Source organism: Labrus bergylta, chromosome 12, assembly GCF_963930695.1.
Source record: "Labrus bergylta chromosome 12, fLabBer1.1, whole genome shotgun sequence".
Lineage (NCBI taxonomy): Eukaryota > Metazoa > Chordata > Actinopteri > Labriformes > Labridae > Labrus > Labrus bergylta.
Window position 1 is genome coordinate 8,841,102 of NC_089206.1, and position 19,269 is coordinate 8,860,370.

General features: G+C 41.6%; 1 protein-coding gene across 1 annotated transcript; it reads right to left on the reverse strand.

Annotated features, from left to right (window-relative positions):
- Window positions 1-221: 221 nt before the first annotated feature.
- On the reverse strand, window positions 222-18,601 carry bltp3a (bridge-like lipid transfer protein family member 3A). The gene is made up of 21 exons (XM_065961700.1): window positions 18,273-18,601; window positions 15,617-15,779; window positions 14,385-14,423; window positions 14,185-14,276; window positions 13,871-14,060; window positions 13,339-13,479; window positions 13,034-13,204; window positions 12,619-12,799; window positions 12,344-12,430; window positions 11,459-11,629; window positions 9,924-10,069; window positions 8,559-8,700; window positions 8,051-8,244; window positions 6,714-7,915; window positions 6,405-6,589; window positions 6,192-6,319; window positions 5,919-6,069; window positions 5,396-5,661; window positions 4,807-4,915; window positions 4,541-4,611; window positions 222-3,001 (listed from the first exon to the last, which is right to left on the reverse strand). Exons 1-21 carry the CDS (start codon window positions 18,314-18,316, stop codon window positions 2,885-2,887), a joined length of 3,990 nt encoding a protein of 1,329 aa, XP_065817772.1. The 5' UTR covers window positions 18,317-18,601; the 3' UTR covers window positions 222-2,884.
- Window positions 18,602-19,269: the final 668 nt, after the last annotated feature.

Consider the following 19,269-nt stretch of genomic DNA (forward strand, 5'->3'; position numbering starts at 1 on the left):
TGCTTTAAAGCTCAGTGAACTTCAGCAGGACATTTGATGCTATTAAATCCAAATGGTTGAATTAGAAGATAATACATTTATTTGTTAAAGTCATTCAAGCACACTCTAGGTGTTTGATTTGATGTACGGTCTTAAGACTACAGATGCTTGGATTCAATAGTAATGGTTTGTAACAAGAAAAGAAAATGCACTTTCCCATTAAACTAGAGCACAATTGAAAATGTGTTGAGCAGTTTTATCTTTTATTTCACCTTTACAATATTGTACACATACTAGCTTTGGTTCACAGAACCAGTTTTTTTATATTAGTCTCAAAGAAGTGATAAAGACATTACAAAATCCAACGAACACCACACAACTGACAAAATACTGTCCAACATTTGTGTCAGTAAGGAAGATTTCACAAGGACTCTTCTGCAATTCCTTGAAGTGAAAACAAGTGCAATTTCCAGTGAATAGTTCACACAAGTGCAAATAATTCACAAGGCAAAAACTATACATCACTTCAGAACATGCATTGGATTTCCAGGTCAGTCTTCAGTAAAGAGAGAAAAACTACTTCTCTTTAGGTGAGCCTTGCTTGATTCTCTGTCCATCTCCTCATTTTGCAAGGTTATAAGAGCAGATGGAACTCAGAGAACCAGTTTGTCTACACAACATGGATGCTACTTAACACTGAGGAGAGAGGAAACTGGACTCTCAAAGCTACATGTTGCAAACAAAATATGTAAGTGTATCTTTTGTTCCGCTAAGGCCATGCAAAAATACCAACATCAAAAACTGAGATCACACATACACGTAATAGTGAGGCTAAAGGGCAGTATCTCTGTTTTATTACACTGATGGAGTGAGGATGTATTGAGTCCACATGCAGGTGAACAGTGAGAGTCAGGTAGATTTATTTTTTCTTTTATACCATTCAACTTAAAAATGGAGGAGTCATACATAAAAAATTGGTAGTGTTACCATTCTTTAAATATTTTTGGTTAAACCAAGGCTCTCTCTCTATTGCTTGAATATTTTACATTCCCCTTTCAGAATGCAAATCTGTCATTCATAACTTGCAAGGCAACCAGTGTTTTAAATAAGAGACAGAAAAGATTTTTAAAAAAATGTATGGAATGGGGAGTGCAATGCCAAATCACCGCCACCAGGGGTCTCCCACGCACACAGTGGGACAAAGACAAATGTAAGTGAAAGTAAGTTCACAGCTTTGCGACCACTAAGATGGATAACAATACCTCTGAAGGCAGAATGCTAAGCCACTGATTGAACAATAGAACTGTTGTGCATAAAATGTCGCTCATAGAGACACATTTTTCATGACAGCGTTCATAAAATGAACATTACACTGTTACAGTCTTTGTGATGAACAAATCCATCATTGTTTAATCACATGCATACAACAAATGTATGCATGGAAAATAGATCTTTACAGGTATATTCATCCGGCAACTGGCCTGGTAGTGAAAATCTGCAGAAAATCAGGAATAAACACAGAAACACTGAAAGTGATCAGTGCTTGTAGTGAGTTTGGTCATTACATTGTCTGTGTGCGCGTACATTATAAGTACCACAGTCTTTCAACATGACATTTTCTTTGATTGATATGGCTTCAAAACACTGTATAACAATTAAAAAAACAGGCTTTAAGAACTATAAATTATTATAAACAAGTAAAACAATATCCAGAACAAACTTTTAGTTCATGATGTGTAACAACTGTGCTATGCTTAATAAATGTGCGTCGGACTTGTTTCCTCACCAGCTAACAAACGAAGTCTTAAGGAGATCAAGTTTTATAACTCTGGTAGCTGGTTTAATCCTTCCAAACTTCTCTAAACCAAACAGCTGAGAGTGAACACTGAATAACCCAGTTCCAAAACGTAAGCTTCTCAACCTGCTCTCCTCAGCTGAGGGAGAAATGGAAAGGCGCGTCGTCCCGAGTGAACATTCAACCACAGAGCACGTCGTTTTCACAGTACAAAAAGCAGCATGATCGACATTTCACAACACAAAGTTTAAATAACACTGGGAATGATTCAACCCGCTTTCTGAGAGAAAGGTGAGAACATGACAAAAGTGTTTGACCATTCCTCCGTGCTGATGAAGCAATCCGAGGTGGAACATTGAGCTGTATCTTTTCTTTTTGTTTCAAAAGTGCAACGTTTTTTTCCCTACCGTTCACAACATATTTTCAACAAGTAACAGCTGATATTATTATTTTTTTTATAATACTTTAAAATGAAAAGGAACACACAAGCAGTCAGTACAACAAAGTCTATTTTTTTGTTTCTGTGCGAAGCTTAAATTAGCACCGTTCACAAAGCATGCTTGACAGGAAGGTGTGTTTTGGGGAAAGAGCGACTGATGGTCCTAGTAGCGTTCTGGCAGTGTCAGTAAATATGAAGAGAAGGTTTTGACATGTGTTCGACGTAAAACATTTTCTGTAACACAAATCCTGAAGTGGAGAGAATTAAAGCTTGATGATATTTACCGGTACCCCTTGCATGCTGTGTGACAAAACACTTGAAACCACACAATAACTTCACTGTTCACACTGATTTGGAGGAAAAAGTAATGAGAGTGATTGGTGTTTAGCACTGAAGTGAGGACTATCTAGACTGCCAGATAAAAAAAGTAGTACCATTAATGTATCTATGAGTTAATCCTCTAGGTTCCCCTTTTTAGTATGAGCATTATACGGGGGTCTTTTGTAATCTCGTGTATAAGTTGGAAGTGATCCAAAGCTGCAACTCAAGAGTCATCTTCTCAAACATGTCCAATGTCCACACGTACTGTTAACGAGTCCTGCTGACGTCCCCTCACTGTTCCTCAGCAGGAGCGGAGAAACTGTAAGTACGATGTGTGAAACCCGAGAGGCTCAGAGATTAAACGTGGGGTCATACTTCCTGACTTCCAGAAGGAGGCGATCTTTGTCACTGAGGGCCTGGATGAGAGCCGACTTGGCTTCAGAGAGCTGCGACTCCAAGGCTTTTATCTGGAACGGCACATCATCAGATTGGTTAGTTGCGGCTACAGTTTTTTTTGGCTAGGTGCTAAAGGCTAAGTGGCGCAGATATCAGATTCTGAAAGACGGCAACAGGTGTAATCAGAACTCCATTACACAATCTTGTGACCAGTAACAGGAGCCGGGAAACACAGCTGTATTTAAGACAGACAGAGGAGATAGATTTAAACATGAGTTCGAGCTTGAAACGTTAAGAAGCTGAGGTTTCAAGATCTTGACCTGCAGATAAAATGTAAAGACACAAAAAGCTCTGTGGACATGCAATGCAGAGCTTTACACAGTCCTATGTTTGGGACAGTGCTGATATTCTTACGAAGACATTAAGATATTAAACAAAGAGGACCTTTCATTAGCTGAATTACCGAGCAGCGACTGGGAATTCCGCAACAACTGCACATTTTGGAGGATAACGTTGCAGCCTCTTCCTGTGCTTGCTGATATTATTTTAAGTCCGCAGAATAATCATCGCTGACTTCATTCACTTCTCTTTTTAATTGATTCCACAATTCTAATACAATGAATTATATGAGAACGCTAAAGTAACTAAAATATATCCAGAACTCCGATGCTCGTCTTCTCACACACTCCCGCACCTGTGACCACATCACCCCCCGTCCTTCATAACCTCCACTGGCTCCCCATCCCCCAGCGTATCCACTTCAAACTCCTCATCATCACCTACAAAGCCGTCCATAACCTGTCATCCCCCCCCCTACCTGTCTGAGCTACTCCACCGGCACACTCCCACCCGCCGTACTCTCAGGTCTGCTGATGCAAACCTCCCACCCTCTGGAACTCACTCCCAGAGACTCCCCCTCACTCTCCACCTTCAAGAAATCCCTAAAAAGGGGCGCGCTGGTGGCGCAATGGTTAGGGCGCGCGTCCCATGTATTGAGACTCTCGTTCGCTTCCACCCGTGGCCCCTTTCCGCATGTCATTCCCCACTCTCTCTCCCTGGTTTACGACTCTATCCACTGTCCTCTCTCTGCATTAAAAGGCACGAAAAGTCCAAAAATAAATCTTAAAAAAAAAAGAAGAAATCCCTAAAAAGTCACCTCTTCAACACCGCCTACTTCAACCACTAACAAAGCCTGTTCTCCTCCTCCTCCTTCTCTTACATTATTTCTTTGTTGTATTGTTTTCCCTGTTTTGTTTTGTTGTCATTCTTTGTTAAGCTTCTTTGACGTCTCTACTTGTCGTTTAAAAGCACAATACACGTCTAATTATAACCATGTTTTTGATAAATCTATGGAATCAGCAGTCCACAGTAATTTGTTCCAACATTTATATTGTTTTAAGAGGACTTCTTTCACTGCTTTCTTTTTTAATGTCATATTCCTAAGTTACTTTAAATGATCAATCGCTGATGATCAACTTTTAGGCCATTTGTCTCACCTACTGATCGAAAAAGAAAGATTGTTGTTTTTGGACGTAATAACTACTGTACAGGAAGTTTACCAACACACAGAGATGAAGCTGTGCAGTACAGTACAGCTTGGTCTCCCCTACCTCTTTCTGCTGTTGACCCGAGTAGAAACTGTAGAAACCAAGGTCGTCTGCTCCAGATACCGGCACACCTGCTGGGGGTTCAGATGGTAATGGTAGAGATCACTTTCTGTTCTGCTTTCATGTTACAGCAGATGTTGTAAGCTGGTTTTTACACATCATGATCCTGCTCGTACCTACAGTAAGTCTATCTGCACAACTGACTGGCGTAACGTTTAAAAATGGTGCACAAGCCTCATGTAAAATAATTAGGCAATTATTTTTCTCACCTTTGAGCCTCATCATGCCGTCTTCACCGCGCTCCAGGAGCAGCTTATCTACCACGAATGAGGCCGGGACTGGCTGAGGGGCTGTTGGGTAGATTTTAGGACTATCATCCTAAAAGAAACAAAAAAGAGATCCTTACAGTGAAGCACATGGATTTACACTAATCGACACCATTACTGTTTATGTCCTTTCACTCAATAAAGCAGGTCAACTCAGTTTATTACACCAGGATTAACCTCTCAGTAGGTCTATGCAGACTACCATTTCAAGCCGCGATATTAACGCCCCTGTGATGCGTTGCCTTCAAACTGAATGTTGCAGAGGCGTGATGGGGGTTACATGTACAAAGACGTGCTGACAGCTGAGCTTAGTTACAGCACTTGGGTGAAAAAAGCAGTCTGAAGAGGGTTAGTATTTCCACAGAATGTAGCGGAGAAGATTGCTAAATTATTTTTCTGTGTTAGAAAAATATGCTTACATCCGATCACATGATATATCAGATATAATCATGTAATTGCAGTGAGGTCAAATACAATGTTTTACTATTTCACAACAATATGACTCTGATTCCAGGCAGTATCAACAACCCACCTTAATAGTGACGGTGACATTGCTCAAGTGTAACTGCATTGGCTGACTATCAACACTGAATTCATCTTCGAGGAAAGGGCCGATGTTTGACACGGTGGAGGCCAACAGCTCTGCCTGGAAGTCCTGCATTCGGATATCCAGGAAGCCCAAAGACTCGGCCAGAGCCGAGTGGCGGGCGGCAGAAGGACCCATTTCTGATCGCATGCACACTGCAGGAGCGCCTCTGAAGCCCTGGCCGTTGTGCATCTGGAAGGATCCACTTGAAGCTGCAGGGACAAATGAGGTTCATTTGTCAGCCTGCTGTGACAGGTTCCATCGTGCTTTCCATACTGGAACCTCGATCAGGGTTATTTTAGGTTGAGACAATGTGATTAGAAGTATCAGCTATTCTGATTTCTGATTTCTGTGTTCCTATAAAAAAAATCCTATGTAAGCATAAGTTCTTCGAAAATGCCTTTCAGTGGCAATCATTTTGTTTGAGTTTGCCAATACGAAATAAAATATAGATCAAACAAAAGCATACCTTGTATAAGTCCAGCATGCAGGTCTGCTACCCTGATGTTTCCCATCTGCACAGGGGTCAGATTATTTGTTTCCACAGCCACCACTTGGTCTTCTCCCTTTACTTCCATGGTACAGGCGGTTCCACTCAAGATCAGCACCAACACTGAGGACTGCAACAAATCACAGCAATGTCCCATTTAAACCACTGGCATTCCAATTTGAAATAACGGCTTGAGTTAGTTTTGAGTTGAAGAAATCATTTACATCCTATCACAGGAGCATAGTCACTCACCATATCCTGAGACACATCCTCGGTACTTTGGGAAAAAGAGCTGCTAAGTTCAGCGGATGAACGTCTCTCTGTCCCTGTAATCGGGCTGCCAAGACTTCCCATAGAGGTGTTGTTGGGACCCATGGACTCTGGAAACAAAAGACAAACTTAAAAGTAGGTGTCACCTTGGGTAAGGGAGCAATTTCCTTAGCGGCTTTGTATTTTTTTGAGCACCTGAGTCTATAAGAACCACAAAGTTCTCGCTGAAATCACTATGCACTGAGAGATTCTCGTCCGGTAGACTGCCATCCATGATAGCACTATCAAAAGAATGCTGGGACGGCGACTGCTTCATGGACTTGTGGTGCGGGCTGGCAGTCAGAGAAGGGGAGGACCCTTCCGAACGCTGGATCTGTTCCCTTTAAACACACAAGACAGTTGGTAAGAAACAGCCAGTAAAAGCATGCGGTGCACAGCATGGGTTCCAGACACACAAAGATTATTATGTTGCCGACAGCCCAGTAGGAGAGCACTAGCACTTACTTTGCCTGCGGACTGAATAACTTGCTCATCCCTGAGCCACGACTCAGCATGCTAAAGGCATCTTTTGTAATTGAAAACGCCCCTTTGGTCAGGTCCAGCGAGGCACTTATGGCATCTTTGGTCACATCCTTGGTGACGTTAATGGCACTGGACAGCTCTCCCTCCAGGCTGAAGGTGGACGCTTCCCGGGAGAGGCCAGGGGAGTGTCCGGGTGAGAGCGCTGGTGAGAGAACAAGGGTGTCCTCCTGTGCTGCCAAACTGTCCTCCACTGCCTCACATGCCTCCTCCACCATCCCACCTTGTTCGTCCTGGTAATTATTCTCATTGGCAGTATTAATGGAGACTGCGCTTTCCAACCCATTTTCCTCTGGGACACCTTCAGAGCGATGAGTGGGAGACATGTCAGAGTCTGTAATGCTCGGGCTGTCTGTCTCTGGGGTGTGGGCTACCTCTCCTTCAGGCTCTGAGCACACTGCTGGCAACAGGAGACCCAATTCAGCAGAGTCCACCAGGAGGGCAAGACAAACTGTGGAAGGTTTTGTCTTCTGTCCGTGAGCCTGCTTAACATCTCGTAGGTCCCTGCCCAGCTCTGCCCCGAGCCGAGCCATGGTGTCCCTCATCCTCAGCAGGGCCACATACTGGTAATGGTTGAGCCACATCTTCACTGGAGTGATGGTGTGGGCCAAAAAGTGGAATGAGGCAAGGGAAGTGTCTTCCTGCTCTGGGGAAGCATGATGGTCTCTGCTGGGACTGGAGGAGGAAGACGGTGAATTATTTCCAAAGGCAGAGGGCTGACAAATCCAAACTGACATGGCAAAGGGTTCGACAAAAGGTTGGGTTTTGCCTTTGGGGAATCGGCGAGCCCCATCAAAACCGAAGGTCACACGGGACAGACTGAGAGACCAGATATCCTGGGATCGTAGCCTCTTTATGTCCAGAGGTAGGGGCTCCGTCTCTTGAGAGAGCTGCAGGAAGATGGACGGGACGGGGTGAAAGGCACTCCGGTCTCTTGGGTAAGGGCAGGGGGGTGCCGTATGGAAGAAAGGGCAGCTGGCAAACTTGTTAAAGGTGCTGTTGAGATCAGCTCTGGAGCCATTAGGGCAGTGAGGAGTGTTGCTGAGAACCATCTGGGGCACGGTGACAGAGAGGGACTGCGGACGCTCTGGATGGTCCAATATGGAAGAATCCAAGGGGATTACGAGCTATAGAAAGAAACAAAAGTGGTCACATCAAAGCAATATACATTCTTTTGTCTAAAATACAACTGAGTATGAGAAAAAAAAGGGCATTACAAATAATTCCAACATGAAAGAAAAACACATGAATTGTTTGTTCACCTTGAGCTGAGTTGCATCCATACAGATGTCTACATGCTCCTCAGCCTTGCTGCTATCTTGCAGATGGTAGAAAGCTTTGACCTGGTCCAGCGTGTGCAGCAGACCTCTGGAAAACAGATTGATCCACAGCACACTGGCAGGATCTACACACAGCTGGAGGCCATTCAGCTGGGCATACAGGTTTGTTGTAGGTACTGGGAGAAGGTGACAAGGTAAGAGATACATGATTTTCACTTTTCATGAAATCTTTCTATGGAATAAATATACCACCAATCTGATTATTAACAAGCAATCAAAATAAAGTCCATCTCTTTTTCAATAAATGCCAATAACTGTGAAATCTGGCCAATACACAGAGGGGTTTGTATTACTGTATTATTAGAAAGGAAGATTGTGCTGTTATGAAAAACATGTCTTATTTGTGAGTAAAGCAGACAAACACACAACTAAACTTAAAACAGTGATAAGTTGAAAACAAAAAACAGTTGATTATGTTGATGCATGATACCTGATACACTGGGGTTGTCAGGAAAGTAGTATTCTGTTAACTGCAGATGAACTGCTGGCACATTGTCGGGCAAACGTAGGGATTTACGGTTACAGGACAACAAAGACTGGGTCTTCTTGTTCTGACGGCCTCTTGTCGACACCTGAAATTTGAGGTGCAGATGTTAGAGCTGTGGCAGAAATATCTCTAAATAATGGATTAAGCTTATTTGTGCTTTATTCTAGACATGATTAACAAGAAACACAAGATTTTATTTCATGAAAGGACAATGTGCATAACAGTATCTTACCATATCAGTATCAGTACTTAACACATGAGTCTGAAAATACGTGGCTTCCGTTCATGAATTGAAGGTGGAGACCCATTCATGTTAAGAATTTCCCCTGGGTGATTCTTCATATGGGGAACTAAAAGTTACTTGAGGCTAAAATAACCTTGGAACTTTTACGTTTTCTTATGAAACAAAGTGAGAAAAGTCCAAAGGGAAATTGCAGAAGCAGCCTGAGAGGGTAATTACACACATGTGGGCGGTTCCTCAGCCTCAGATAAAAAAGGCTAAAGAGCAGTCAAATAAAGTGGCATATAGAGGATTGCATACTTTTTGTAATGATGTGTTTCACCTACAAGGAATCAATTTGCTTAAAATGTCAGGAATTATTAATAGGCTGTGGTTTTCAGTTAATAATTTCCTTGTTGCAGGTCCCCAGAAGGGCAGTTTAATGCTAAATATTAACACAGCAATCACATCAATTTAAGAAATCAGCAATCTAATCAAACATATCAGACAGTCAGATGGTTGTTTGAAAGAGGCTCTTGTTTCCCCTGGGAGACCTGTCAGCCAGATGTCTGCAGGGCTTCTTATTTGGCAAACCTTCAGCTAACTACAAGTACTTTGCACACTGCAGCACATGATACCCATGGCATGCTTGCTGATTGTGAAGCTACTGTTTGGAGGGGAGCTGATGCACACTTTTTTTTCCACACAGACATTAAGAGTCCTTTAGGAAAAGTTATTTCACAGAGGCGCCATCCTGATGATGCTACTGGTCAGTAATTAAACGGGCTTGGTTGTTGAAACTGTCCCTGTTCAATGATCTACTATCAACAGTTATGTTATGATATGTTGACAGGTTTCATTCATTTTAATTCAATACGAACACTTTTCCAAATAAACACCTTCTTTGATTTATTAATCAGTCCAAAAACACATGATGCTTCATCACAGCCAAAGATGAATTTAGCAGAGTAACTTCCAGCGCTATCAGAGGATCTGCCTGACTTCTTTCATTCCCTCCACCCTTTCATTGAAGTAAAGCCTCTGATATTAAAGCAGGTAAATCAAATCAGTTCATGAGTCAAACTTGCCTGGTGAATGTTCACGTCGTCCATCCTGACCACCACACAGCAGGATCGCAGCCTCTTCAGGGGAGGTCCAGCAGGGGCTGCGACAGAGCTCCTTCTGGATCCCCCCTCTGTGTTTGCGGGGCTCGATTTGAGACTAGATTGTAGATCTGCAGAGAGTACATGGAAGAGGAAACAATCTGTTACAAACGAAGAGGAGTTTGTTTCTAATGAGATCACAATATTAATGTTCAGAAAAACATTTACAGATTAGGATTTGTCTTTTGAATTTCCCTCGGGATCAATAAAGTCTCTATCTATCTATCTATCTTCTGTGTTGTTGTTACAGAGTCCTCTGATTTATGATAGGGTTGGAGCACCCATATTGATGAAAGTCATTTGATATCCCTACCAACATGTAGAATGCGTTACACGATCACAGGGTGCCACCTCAGTCACAAGTCCGCCTGTGATTTGTGTTTCTGTCCTACTTTATCGATCCCGAGGCAAACGTAATGTGAAGTGGCAGCACCTTGAAATAACAGCAGCTCAGCCACAACGTAGTAAAGCATGAAGACTCTCAGATCAGGGAGAAGGAATACTCAAGATTGCAGCATGTAAAAGCAGCTCTCATCTGCAGCATCACTCGCTCTGAAGTTTAAAATTGACTCTGGAAGCAACATCAGCCCATGTGCATGGTTAGCGTCACACTACACAATGCAGAGCATGAGGCTTGGGTAGTATTAAGCATACTACTACTTCCCTCTGAAGAAGCTTAAAGGTGTCCCTTGGAGTGATAAATCTTTCTTTATCATTTGGCAGTCTGATGGGAGAAACAGAGTTTGGGTGGTGCCAGAACTCCACAGCCCAGAATGTACAGTGCTTACTAAAATTTTCAGCAGAGGAGAGAAACAACAATAACAATCTGGAGCTATCTTTTGTGGTTTGGGTTAGACCCATCAGTTCAAGTAATGGGACTTATTTAAGCTACAGGATACAACACAATCCCTTTAAGTTTATTACAACAGTTTTTGTAAGGCCTTTGATTTTCCGGCTTGACTGTGCACCCTCTACACAAAGCGAGAGCTCCATTGAGAAATGGTCCGTTGAGTTTGTGTGCAGAAAGTTCACCAACCCACACAGCAGCCTGACCCCAATCCCATTGAGGACCTCGTAAAGGAATGTGAAGGCTAATTGCAAACCAGGCCGTATTGTACAACATTAGAGCCTGACCTCACAAATGCTCTTTTGTCTGAATGGGCTCAGATTCACACAGACTCACTTCAGAATGTCATGGAGGGGGAGGGGATAACACAAAAGGAAGGGGTCAAACTATATAAATAACCATATTCCTAGAAGAAGATGCATGACAAGCTCATTCTCATGATGGTCAGGTGTCCACTTTGAGTCGTAAAGAGTAACATTGCACAGTGTTTGATCATGTTTGTGTTGAGCCCTGGTTTTATCATTACATTTTAGTGCGTGGTTATCATTTTATCTGTGCTCAGCTATCACCCAAGACATTAAGCCATATATAAGTTATAGGTAGTGCCCCCTACCTGCACCCGTACTTGCAGAGGAGTTATTGTTTGGCTGGGGCACCTCACTATGCGGCCCAGGGAACCCAGAAACCTCTGCTCTCTTCTGGTACTCCTCCAGCAGCTTGGCAGCCCACTGAAGCTGACTCTCCATGGCTCCACAGTGGCGTTCCCAGTGTCGACATCCATCAGCTGTGTCAGAAAAGTGGCAAAAGGGGCAGATATGATTTAGAATCCAATCTAGGCTTTAAACTGATTTCCTGTGAAGGAAACCTGATGGAAACTCCACAACCTTGCACACACAGGCCATGGTACCACGTAGGCTTCATGCAGATGGCTGGTTGTTAAGCTTCGGTCTAATTTAAAAGCTGCATGCATAAACCTGCTCACATTTACAGCATGAAATCTCTAGCATGCTGTGATTGTGTTCCGGTATGCAAGTACTACAGACAAATTCCTTCCTTGTGTCAACAAATCTGGCCACATTTCAAACATGGTATTCATGCGTATAAGCACTCACTATGGCTGGTTACATATCTATAAAAATTGAGTATAAAGTTGTATTGTGTAGATATATTAATCTTTCCTCTGATCAGATTAATGTTACAAACTATCCTTTTGAATGAAACCATTTCGTTTTATTCAACTGTATTTTTTTTTTCTATCTTTGTTTAATTGACCACAATGAGCTCCAGAGGCTCTGCTGCTCTACATTCTCCACTTCTGGAATTCCACAAGAATAATGACGCAGGGCACACTCTCCCCAGACCATTAGTCTGCTTGAATAGTAATCCTCCTAACAGCTAGGCCTGAATGAAAGCTGTGGTTAAATTGGGAGGAAGATGGAGCCTCTGGGTAAGCTGCGGTCAGACAAAAAAAAAAAAAAAAGTCAGTCTTTACACTCACCAGGTCTGTGGATGGGATAGTAGTCAAAACCCAGCTTCTTGAACGTCAGCTGCATGGCACCTTGCAAGCCCGGTGGGGGAGACGCGTCTAAGAAATACCACGAGATTAGTTTTAAACCCGCTTGTATTGAATTACCTTTCAAATGCTCTGCACTTCACTCTGTGTACAGGATTCCCTTATTCACCAAGTCTTGCATTCATAGGGAAGTAATAAAGCGTAGGTCGACTTGAGTTACTTCATACTGTTGACAACATGGTGACCTATTTACAACTGACCTTCATCCAGTGAAGAACTGTCATTGCATATGTGTAGGTCTAAGCGAGATATGAAGGTGTGGTAGGAAGACTCTTTGACGTCGTAAAGATCAAAGTATTGACTTGTAGTGTTGGGGGGGCCGGTTGGAGCAGGCGGGGGGTCGGCCCAAATGTTGTGGAGGCCAGGTGATGGAGGAGCAGTCTGTAAACACAACAGAGGAAACATGTTTTTAAAAACAAATGCATTGGTCAAATTTAGGGAGGAATAAATATATATATTGTTTATATGAATATATTTAGCAAGCTTCATCTAAAGTAACACATTTTTTCATTTAGTCTAAACATATCGGGTACTTATAAGGTCTGTAAACACATTTGATTATTCTACTTTGCAGTGATTTTCCTCCCAATATTTAGAGCAGGAGTAAGTCAGGACCTGTAGGGATTCAGCAGTCCTGCTCTTCCTTTGCTGGGCAGACTTCTCCATGGCCTCACTGAGAGACTTGGAGTAATGGATGATGGCTTTGAGCTGAGAGTCTGTCAGCACCCACAAAAGGTCGTCCAGAATAAAAAGCAGCTTGGAGGCCAGCACGTTGCAGTCCTTTAGCTGGAAGAGAACAATAAAGCATTGACCTTAGTCCCGTGGCGACTCGTTTGCAATTTAGATCCGACACACATTTGGGATTCATAACCTGTTTCATGATAGAATGGTCAAAGAGTGGTAACAAGCAAAAGCCTTACTCTGCGTTTCAGGGCGATACGAATGCGGCCCTGGTTGGTGATGAGCCGTAAAGGGGTGCTACCCAAGTCCTGGTCGTCACTCTCAATGGCGTCGGCCTCAATCCGAAGACTCTGCCAGTTGATTTCTTTAAATGTCAACACCTAAACAATAAACAAATTAAATAATCATTGTAAGAGCAACACAAAGAAACACCATATTCTGAAATGTATATGTATTTATTGGAACCACTGCAGAAAGAGATTTTTTTTTTTTTTTTTTTAAGCACAGAAATATATGGTTTCAGGCCTAACAGAGGAAGAACATAATAGAATTCCTTAAAAGCAGATTACAAGAGCTCATTCTGAAATTCTGTCCATCCCAATATAGTCTCTGCAGCTAAGAAAAAACTAAACAGATGGATGATTTGATTTATTAACTGTCTGCCATAGCTGTGTGTGTGTGTGTAAAATACTGTTTTCATTTTGGCTTTTACGTAAAACGTCCAGCTCGAGCGTGCGTAAAGAGAGGGGATAAAAGTGTGCAGCTCTGTACCTCTCCTCTCTTGGGGTCTGTGACGCGGGTGTAGCGGAGGTCGCTGCGCTGCCACTTGGGGTTGAGGCTGTTGCCTTGTAGCTGCCAGAGCTCAAAAGAGGCATGGAAGGCACGAGACTGCACCTTGATGGTGATGGAGTTGATCCGAACAGACATGCCCTCCACCACCTTCTCTGCAAAGCCGTACTCGCTGTAAACACACGACGCAAACAGAAGCAAAAGGAAATGGTCACCATATACACACACAACATGGGATGTAGCTGATTATTCAACACGAGATATGTTGGCATAACATAATATTTCTGCAGGCTTACCTCTGGCCTTCTGTGATTGCTATAGGAGAGGGGCCATTCGGTGGGCGGGGCTCCTCGCATGTCCTCATTTCTACCTCTACCTTATCTAAGAACTGCACAAAAAGAGGAAGCATCAACACTCAGGTTACTTCTCCTTTTATTTTTTGCCCAATTTTAATGTTAACATTTTCGAAAGACACCAGAAAGAAGCCACTTCATACCAGGCAGATGGGGCTGGTTTTCAACTTTGTCCATTGTATCTAAAAAGAAAGGACAAGAGGGAGGTCCACGAGGTCAGTCACAAACACTTGTCACTGCAGCATACTGCACCGTTTATCACTCACTGAGCAAACGGGCACAGTAAACATCAAGCTCCTACAAGTGAAAAATGATATACAAGTATGTCCTAATTCAAAACAGCCTGTGTCAGTTTGAGACTGCCATCGAAACTACTTGTGGCCGTGTTCGATAAAAACTCTCTATGCATAAAGTTACCTATACTTATACTGTAACAGAATTCCACTAATGTTCTGCTACCATCTCAGGGAACCTAACAGCAAAGAGTATGTTGCATTGATATTTAAAAATATAAAGAAACTTTGGCCTCAGTGACAGCTCTTTTAAAGAAATGTTAAAAAAATGAAACAAGAAAATGTGAATAACACAAAGAAAGCAGCTGCAAAGGAGAATATTTTTTTTGAACGGTTGCTATTAGAGTTAGCACTGCTTGTTTCTTGTGGCAACACCACAATCCTCACCAACATGATACAGTTCAAAAAGAGAATGCCACATTTATGACACTCTCAGTCAGGCTGAAGATCATGGAGATGGGTATAACAACACATAAAACACCTAGAATCAAGCTCTACTAGGAATGTTTTTTAAATAAACGTCATGAATAAAAATGTATTATTATAAGCAACGCTGTCCTACATTATTTGACAATGTTCCCTGTTTAAACAACCTTTCAAAATATTTATATAAAGTGATAAACACACTTCAGTTACATCAATAGAAATCGAATAAAATTTTCCAAAACATGTAGTACTTAGAGATGATCCGGGGAACACAAACCAGCCACCCTGACAGCTCAGTGCACAGCAGCCAGTTTATCTCAGGATCACTCTGGCCTCTGGCCTTTTGTGTCCCTCTGAATCACTGCTCGCTTCTCTATTATCAACAACCAGTGCCGGTCTGAAGGATCAAAACGTCCTCAGTGGTGCCTCTAGCACTGCTTATCTCTCTGTTACTGCCACTTCTCATTTCATCTATGACCCCATGCTTTGGAAAACAACGTATCCAGCAACATAACCTGTGTTTGTTGTTTTGAAAATTACTAAAGTGATTGTTTACCGGCTGTACTTTTTTTATTTTTTTTATTGTAGATTCAGAAAAGGGCAAACTGTCAGAACAGCTACTGTGCACTATCGGGTTTGACTAGTCAGTTACATACCCTGATGGCGGCTCTGTTGCAGTAGACCCGAGTGACAGCCAGCCAGGTGGGCAGGTCGAGCATGTTTTGCAGAACTTCTTCATCAAGCTCGAGGTTGGAGAGCTGCCCCTCCCCCTTCAGTGTACTTAGATTGATCTTGTCCGGGGACAGGTTCTTCGTGAACCTGGATAACAACATAAAGTGAACACAAAGCTTTTCATGGTGAAGACTCACATCTTAAATCAGTCCGAGGCTCATTAAACATTATCAAGGGAAACACCTGACATCATCAGTAAAGTATGTCACTGATGATCTGGAAACAGAAACAAGGAAATAAATTCAATTATGCATCCTGGACGAGAAGTAGTGCAGCTGAATGAGTCATCAAAGGAAACAGGGGCAGAAGCAGCTTCCTTTCTGGACTTGCACATCTCTTATGATCTTAACTCACCTCAGTGACGCTGCTGCTGGAACCAGAACGAGGCTACAATCCCACATAGGGTAAATATAGCAGCCATAAGAGCAAATCCATGTGTTAAGTATTTTAATTTCACACACATCACATGACTAAATGCTGTTTAGGCAAATCCCCATAACATTTCAAGAGAGACAACCAAGAGGAGTGTTGAAAAGGCAGCAGACTAAAAACGAATGTTGGAGAGCTACAGAATGTGTCTCACATCATGTTAAATACACTAGTACATGTAAACGTGGCCCATTTCTTCAAAACATATGACATAGCTGTTCCTACTAACATGCTGAAACTGATTAGCCTGAAAATCCAGTCAGAGCTTAAAAGCTTCCTTCGGACACTGAGCAAAAAATAACTATATATAAAAATAACTTTTTTCTATTGTGCCAACATTTGGGGAAACTACTTTGCGCTAAAATTTCATATCAGCACCCATGACACCCGTTAAAAGGCCTCGTATAAGCAAAGTATTGCGTGTAGAGCTAGTTCACATGTGGAAATATTCAACAGCTCTAATTCATCTATACAATGTTGTCAAGATTTAGAGTTTGAATACAGCTGCGTTTTTCTTCTTTCCAATTATTGTCATTCATTATTAAAACATCGAATCAAACAACTGTGGCGCAAACATTTAGAAAAGCGGCATTGCTGCATAATTGCTGAGAATAATTACACTTAAGAGTGAATAGCCATTCCACTTTATTCTCTTTTCACAGCTTATCAGGATCAAGAAAGAAGTCATTGTGCAAGCTTTCCTGAAACCATAAATGTTTGGATTCAGAATTAAACGATAAAAATCAATGCAAAATGAATCAGTGGTCGGTTTGAACCATAGACTGTAAACAATAATCTTTATACAGTCTGTGGTTTGAACCAACAGAGGTTGTAGCAGTGCACTGTGTGTAGATTTTAGTTTAATTCAGTTATTTGAACCAAGCTGTTCACTTATAAGAATTTACCTTTTAACAGGGTATCATTGCTGGCAGGAAAAGTGTTGGTCTTGTTTGTTATATAGTCTATTCCACACCAAATCAGATGGTGACGCGAAAGACTTGACAACATAAACAGAACGATGAAAATAACTGTAAAAGTTTGAAGTGATTTATTTCTGTCAGTATACAACAAGATAACTAAAGAGATGACTGGACTGCTAGGCCCATTTCCATCCAAAAGAACACGCATGATCCAACAACATTAACAAGTATTGCGTGCCTATCCTTGCATGTCTGTTCACCAAGTATGTGTCCACTTTTCTCCTACGTGGAGCAAAAAGCATTATCAGAAAATTGTGCAGCGATAGAGACAGCAGCAGCGATGAGAACACAAAAGGCCTTTTTGAACAGTATCAACATTTCACTTCTACCCATCAGCTCTCGGCAGTGTCAAACTGACAGCTGCAGAAAATGCTGATCATTCTGAAACTAAAACATAAAAAAATAGAGAATAAAAACAGCAGATATATGGCATGACTGAGCAGCAGCATCACATACTGAGGAATCAGATCGACTGGAGGGGGAAATGCTGCAGCCAGCTCTGGAGAGGATGCTGAAGGTGACTTGAATCCAATATTTGTTCATGTGGAGACAATTAGCAAGGTAGAAGAAATGATGCTTAAATAAAAGGATGTGAAACAAAGAGAAGCTGATTTTTATGCTTTGCCTTAAAAAAAAAGTAGGTTAATAAACCTGAACAAGCTCAGACTTCACTGGAGTGGGCTGTCAACCCTAAATAAACTGTATACTTAAGAAAAGTTGATTTTGTCTTGTTAGTGGATAATATTTTGTAGCAAACATAGAAGATAGATAGATTTGAGTAAACTGACAACTCTTCAGATAATCTTAAAGATGCGATATTTTGGGCTTTTTCAACAACGTTTACGGCCCACAGAATCCAATGGCTCATCTTTTTAAAAAGCTACGTCCGTCTGTAACAGTCACCAGTTTTAACCACACATATGCATTCACATGGAAAAAAAAAGTAATAAAGGTTAATGTTATTATTGAGGAGGGGGGGTTAGGGGGTTGTGCTGCGTTCACTGCCCCTGTCCCTGAGACTGTTCAAACATGTTAGCGTCAGGCTACAGGATGGTAACCAAAATCAATGTAGCTCAAACACAACAGAACTACTGTTTGCTCCTTTAACGTTTAAAACCATCATTCAGCTGAGCTAATCTGCTAACACACATCGCCAGAAAAGACAACTTACCTTGACAAATGTTTCAATATTTGTTTCTTAATAATCCCGGCCATCTCTGCTAGTGCGTTTTCCCCCCACTTAAATAATTATATACTAGCTTCCAGGCGCCCCTATATCGTCCATAGCGCTAGCTGTGTGCATCTTTTAGACGCCGCTGGCTGAAGCACAGGCTAACTGCTATCTCACTAACCACCGAACAGCCGCTGACCCTCTTTCACTCTCTCACACACACACACACCGACACACACACATGCATACATACATACGAAGAGACACACATTTAAATTTGAACACACAGGGGCTAAACTGATCAGCTTCGACGACACAAAGACGCCCTCTTCTGGAGTTTCGCGGGATAGCCAGCTTGCGGGCGGAAGTGCGGAAAATATCACCAATCTTTTTTTTTTTAAATTTACATTAAAATACAACACTGCTCTGGTTAAAAAAACGTGTTGAATGTGTTACTTATTTAGGCCTAATTAAATAAATGTGTGACCAATGAAAATAAATTCCCCAAAATTTGATCTACACCAGAGAGGTTACTACCATTTATGACTCTGTTTTTGCACATTTACATTTAATCTTCCATATTTAATTTACTACCATTTATGACTCTGTTTTTGCACATTTACATTTAATCTTCCATATTTAATTTACTACCATTTATGACTCTGTTCTTGCACATTTACATTTCATCTTCCATATTTAATCTTCCTATTTAAGATTAGTAATGCTAACTTAAATCGTGGTTGTATATATTCACATTTTTATTTTTATTTTGAGTACTTATTTACTTTGTATTTAATATTATATTATTTTTAGATTGGCTAACATTGTGTTTTTTTACTCATATTGTGTGTTTGGATAACCTGTTGCTGTAACGCCACAATTTCCCAGTTTGGGATCAATAAAGCAATTATATTCTGTTCTATTTCCATATAAAATAAAGCCCACCCAAAATAGTTCCTAAAGAGCTCAAGCCTTATAATTTAAATATATTATAATC

Bases quoted from the DNA above. Each gene is read 5' to 3' on its own strand.
- bltp3a (XM_065961700.1), bottom strand. From the start codon at position 18,316: ATGGCCGGGATTATTAAGAAACAAATATTGAAACATTTGTCAAG. The intron at 8,245-8,558 runs GTATCATGCATC...ACCTTCTCCCAG, and splicing joins TGACAACCCCAGTGTATCAG to TACCTACAACAAACCTGTAT. The intron at 6,320-6,404 runs GTGCTCAAAAAA...TTTTGTTTCCAG, and splicing joins TGTGGTTCTTATAGACTCAG to AGTCCATGGGTCCCAACAAC.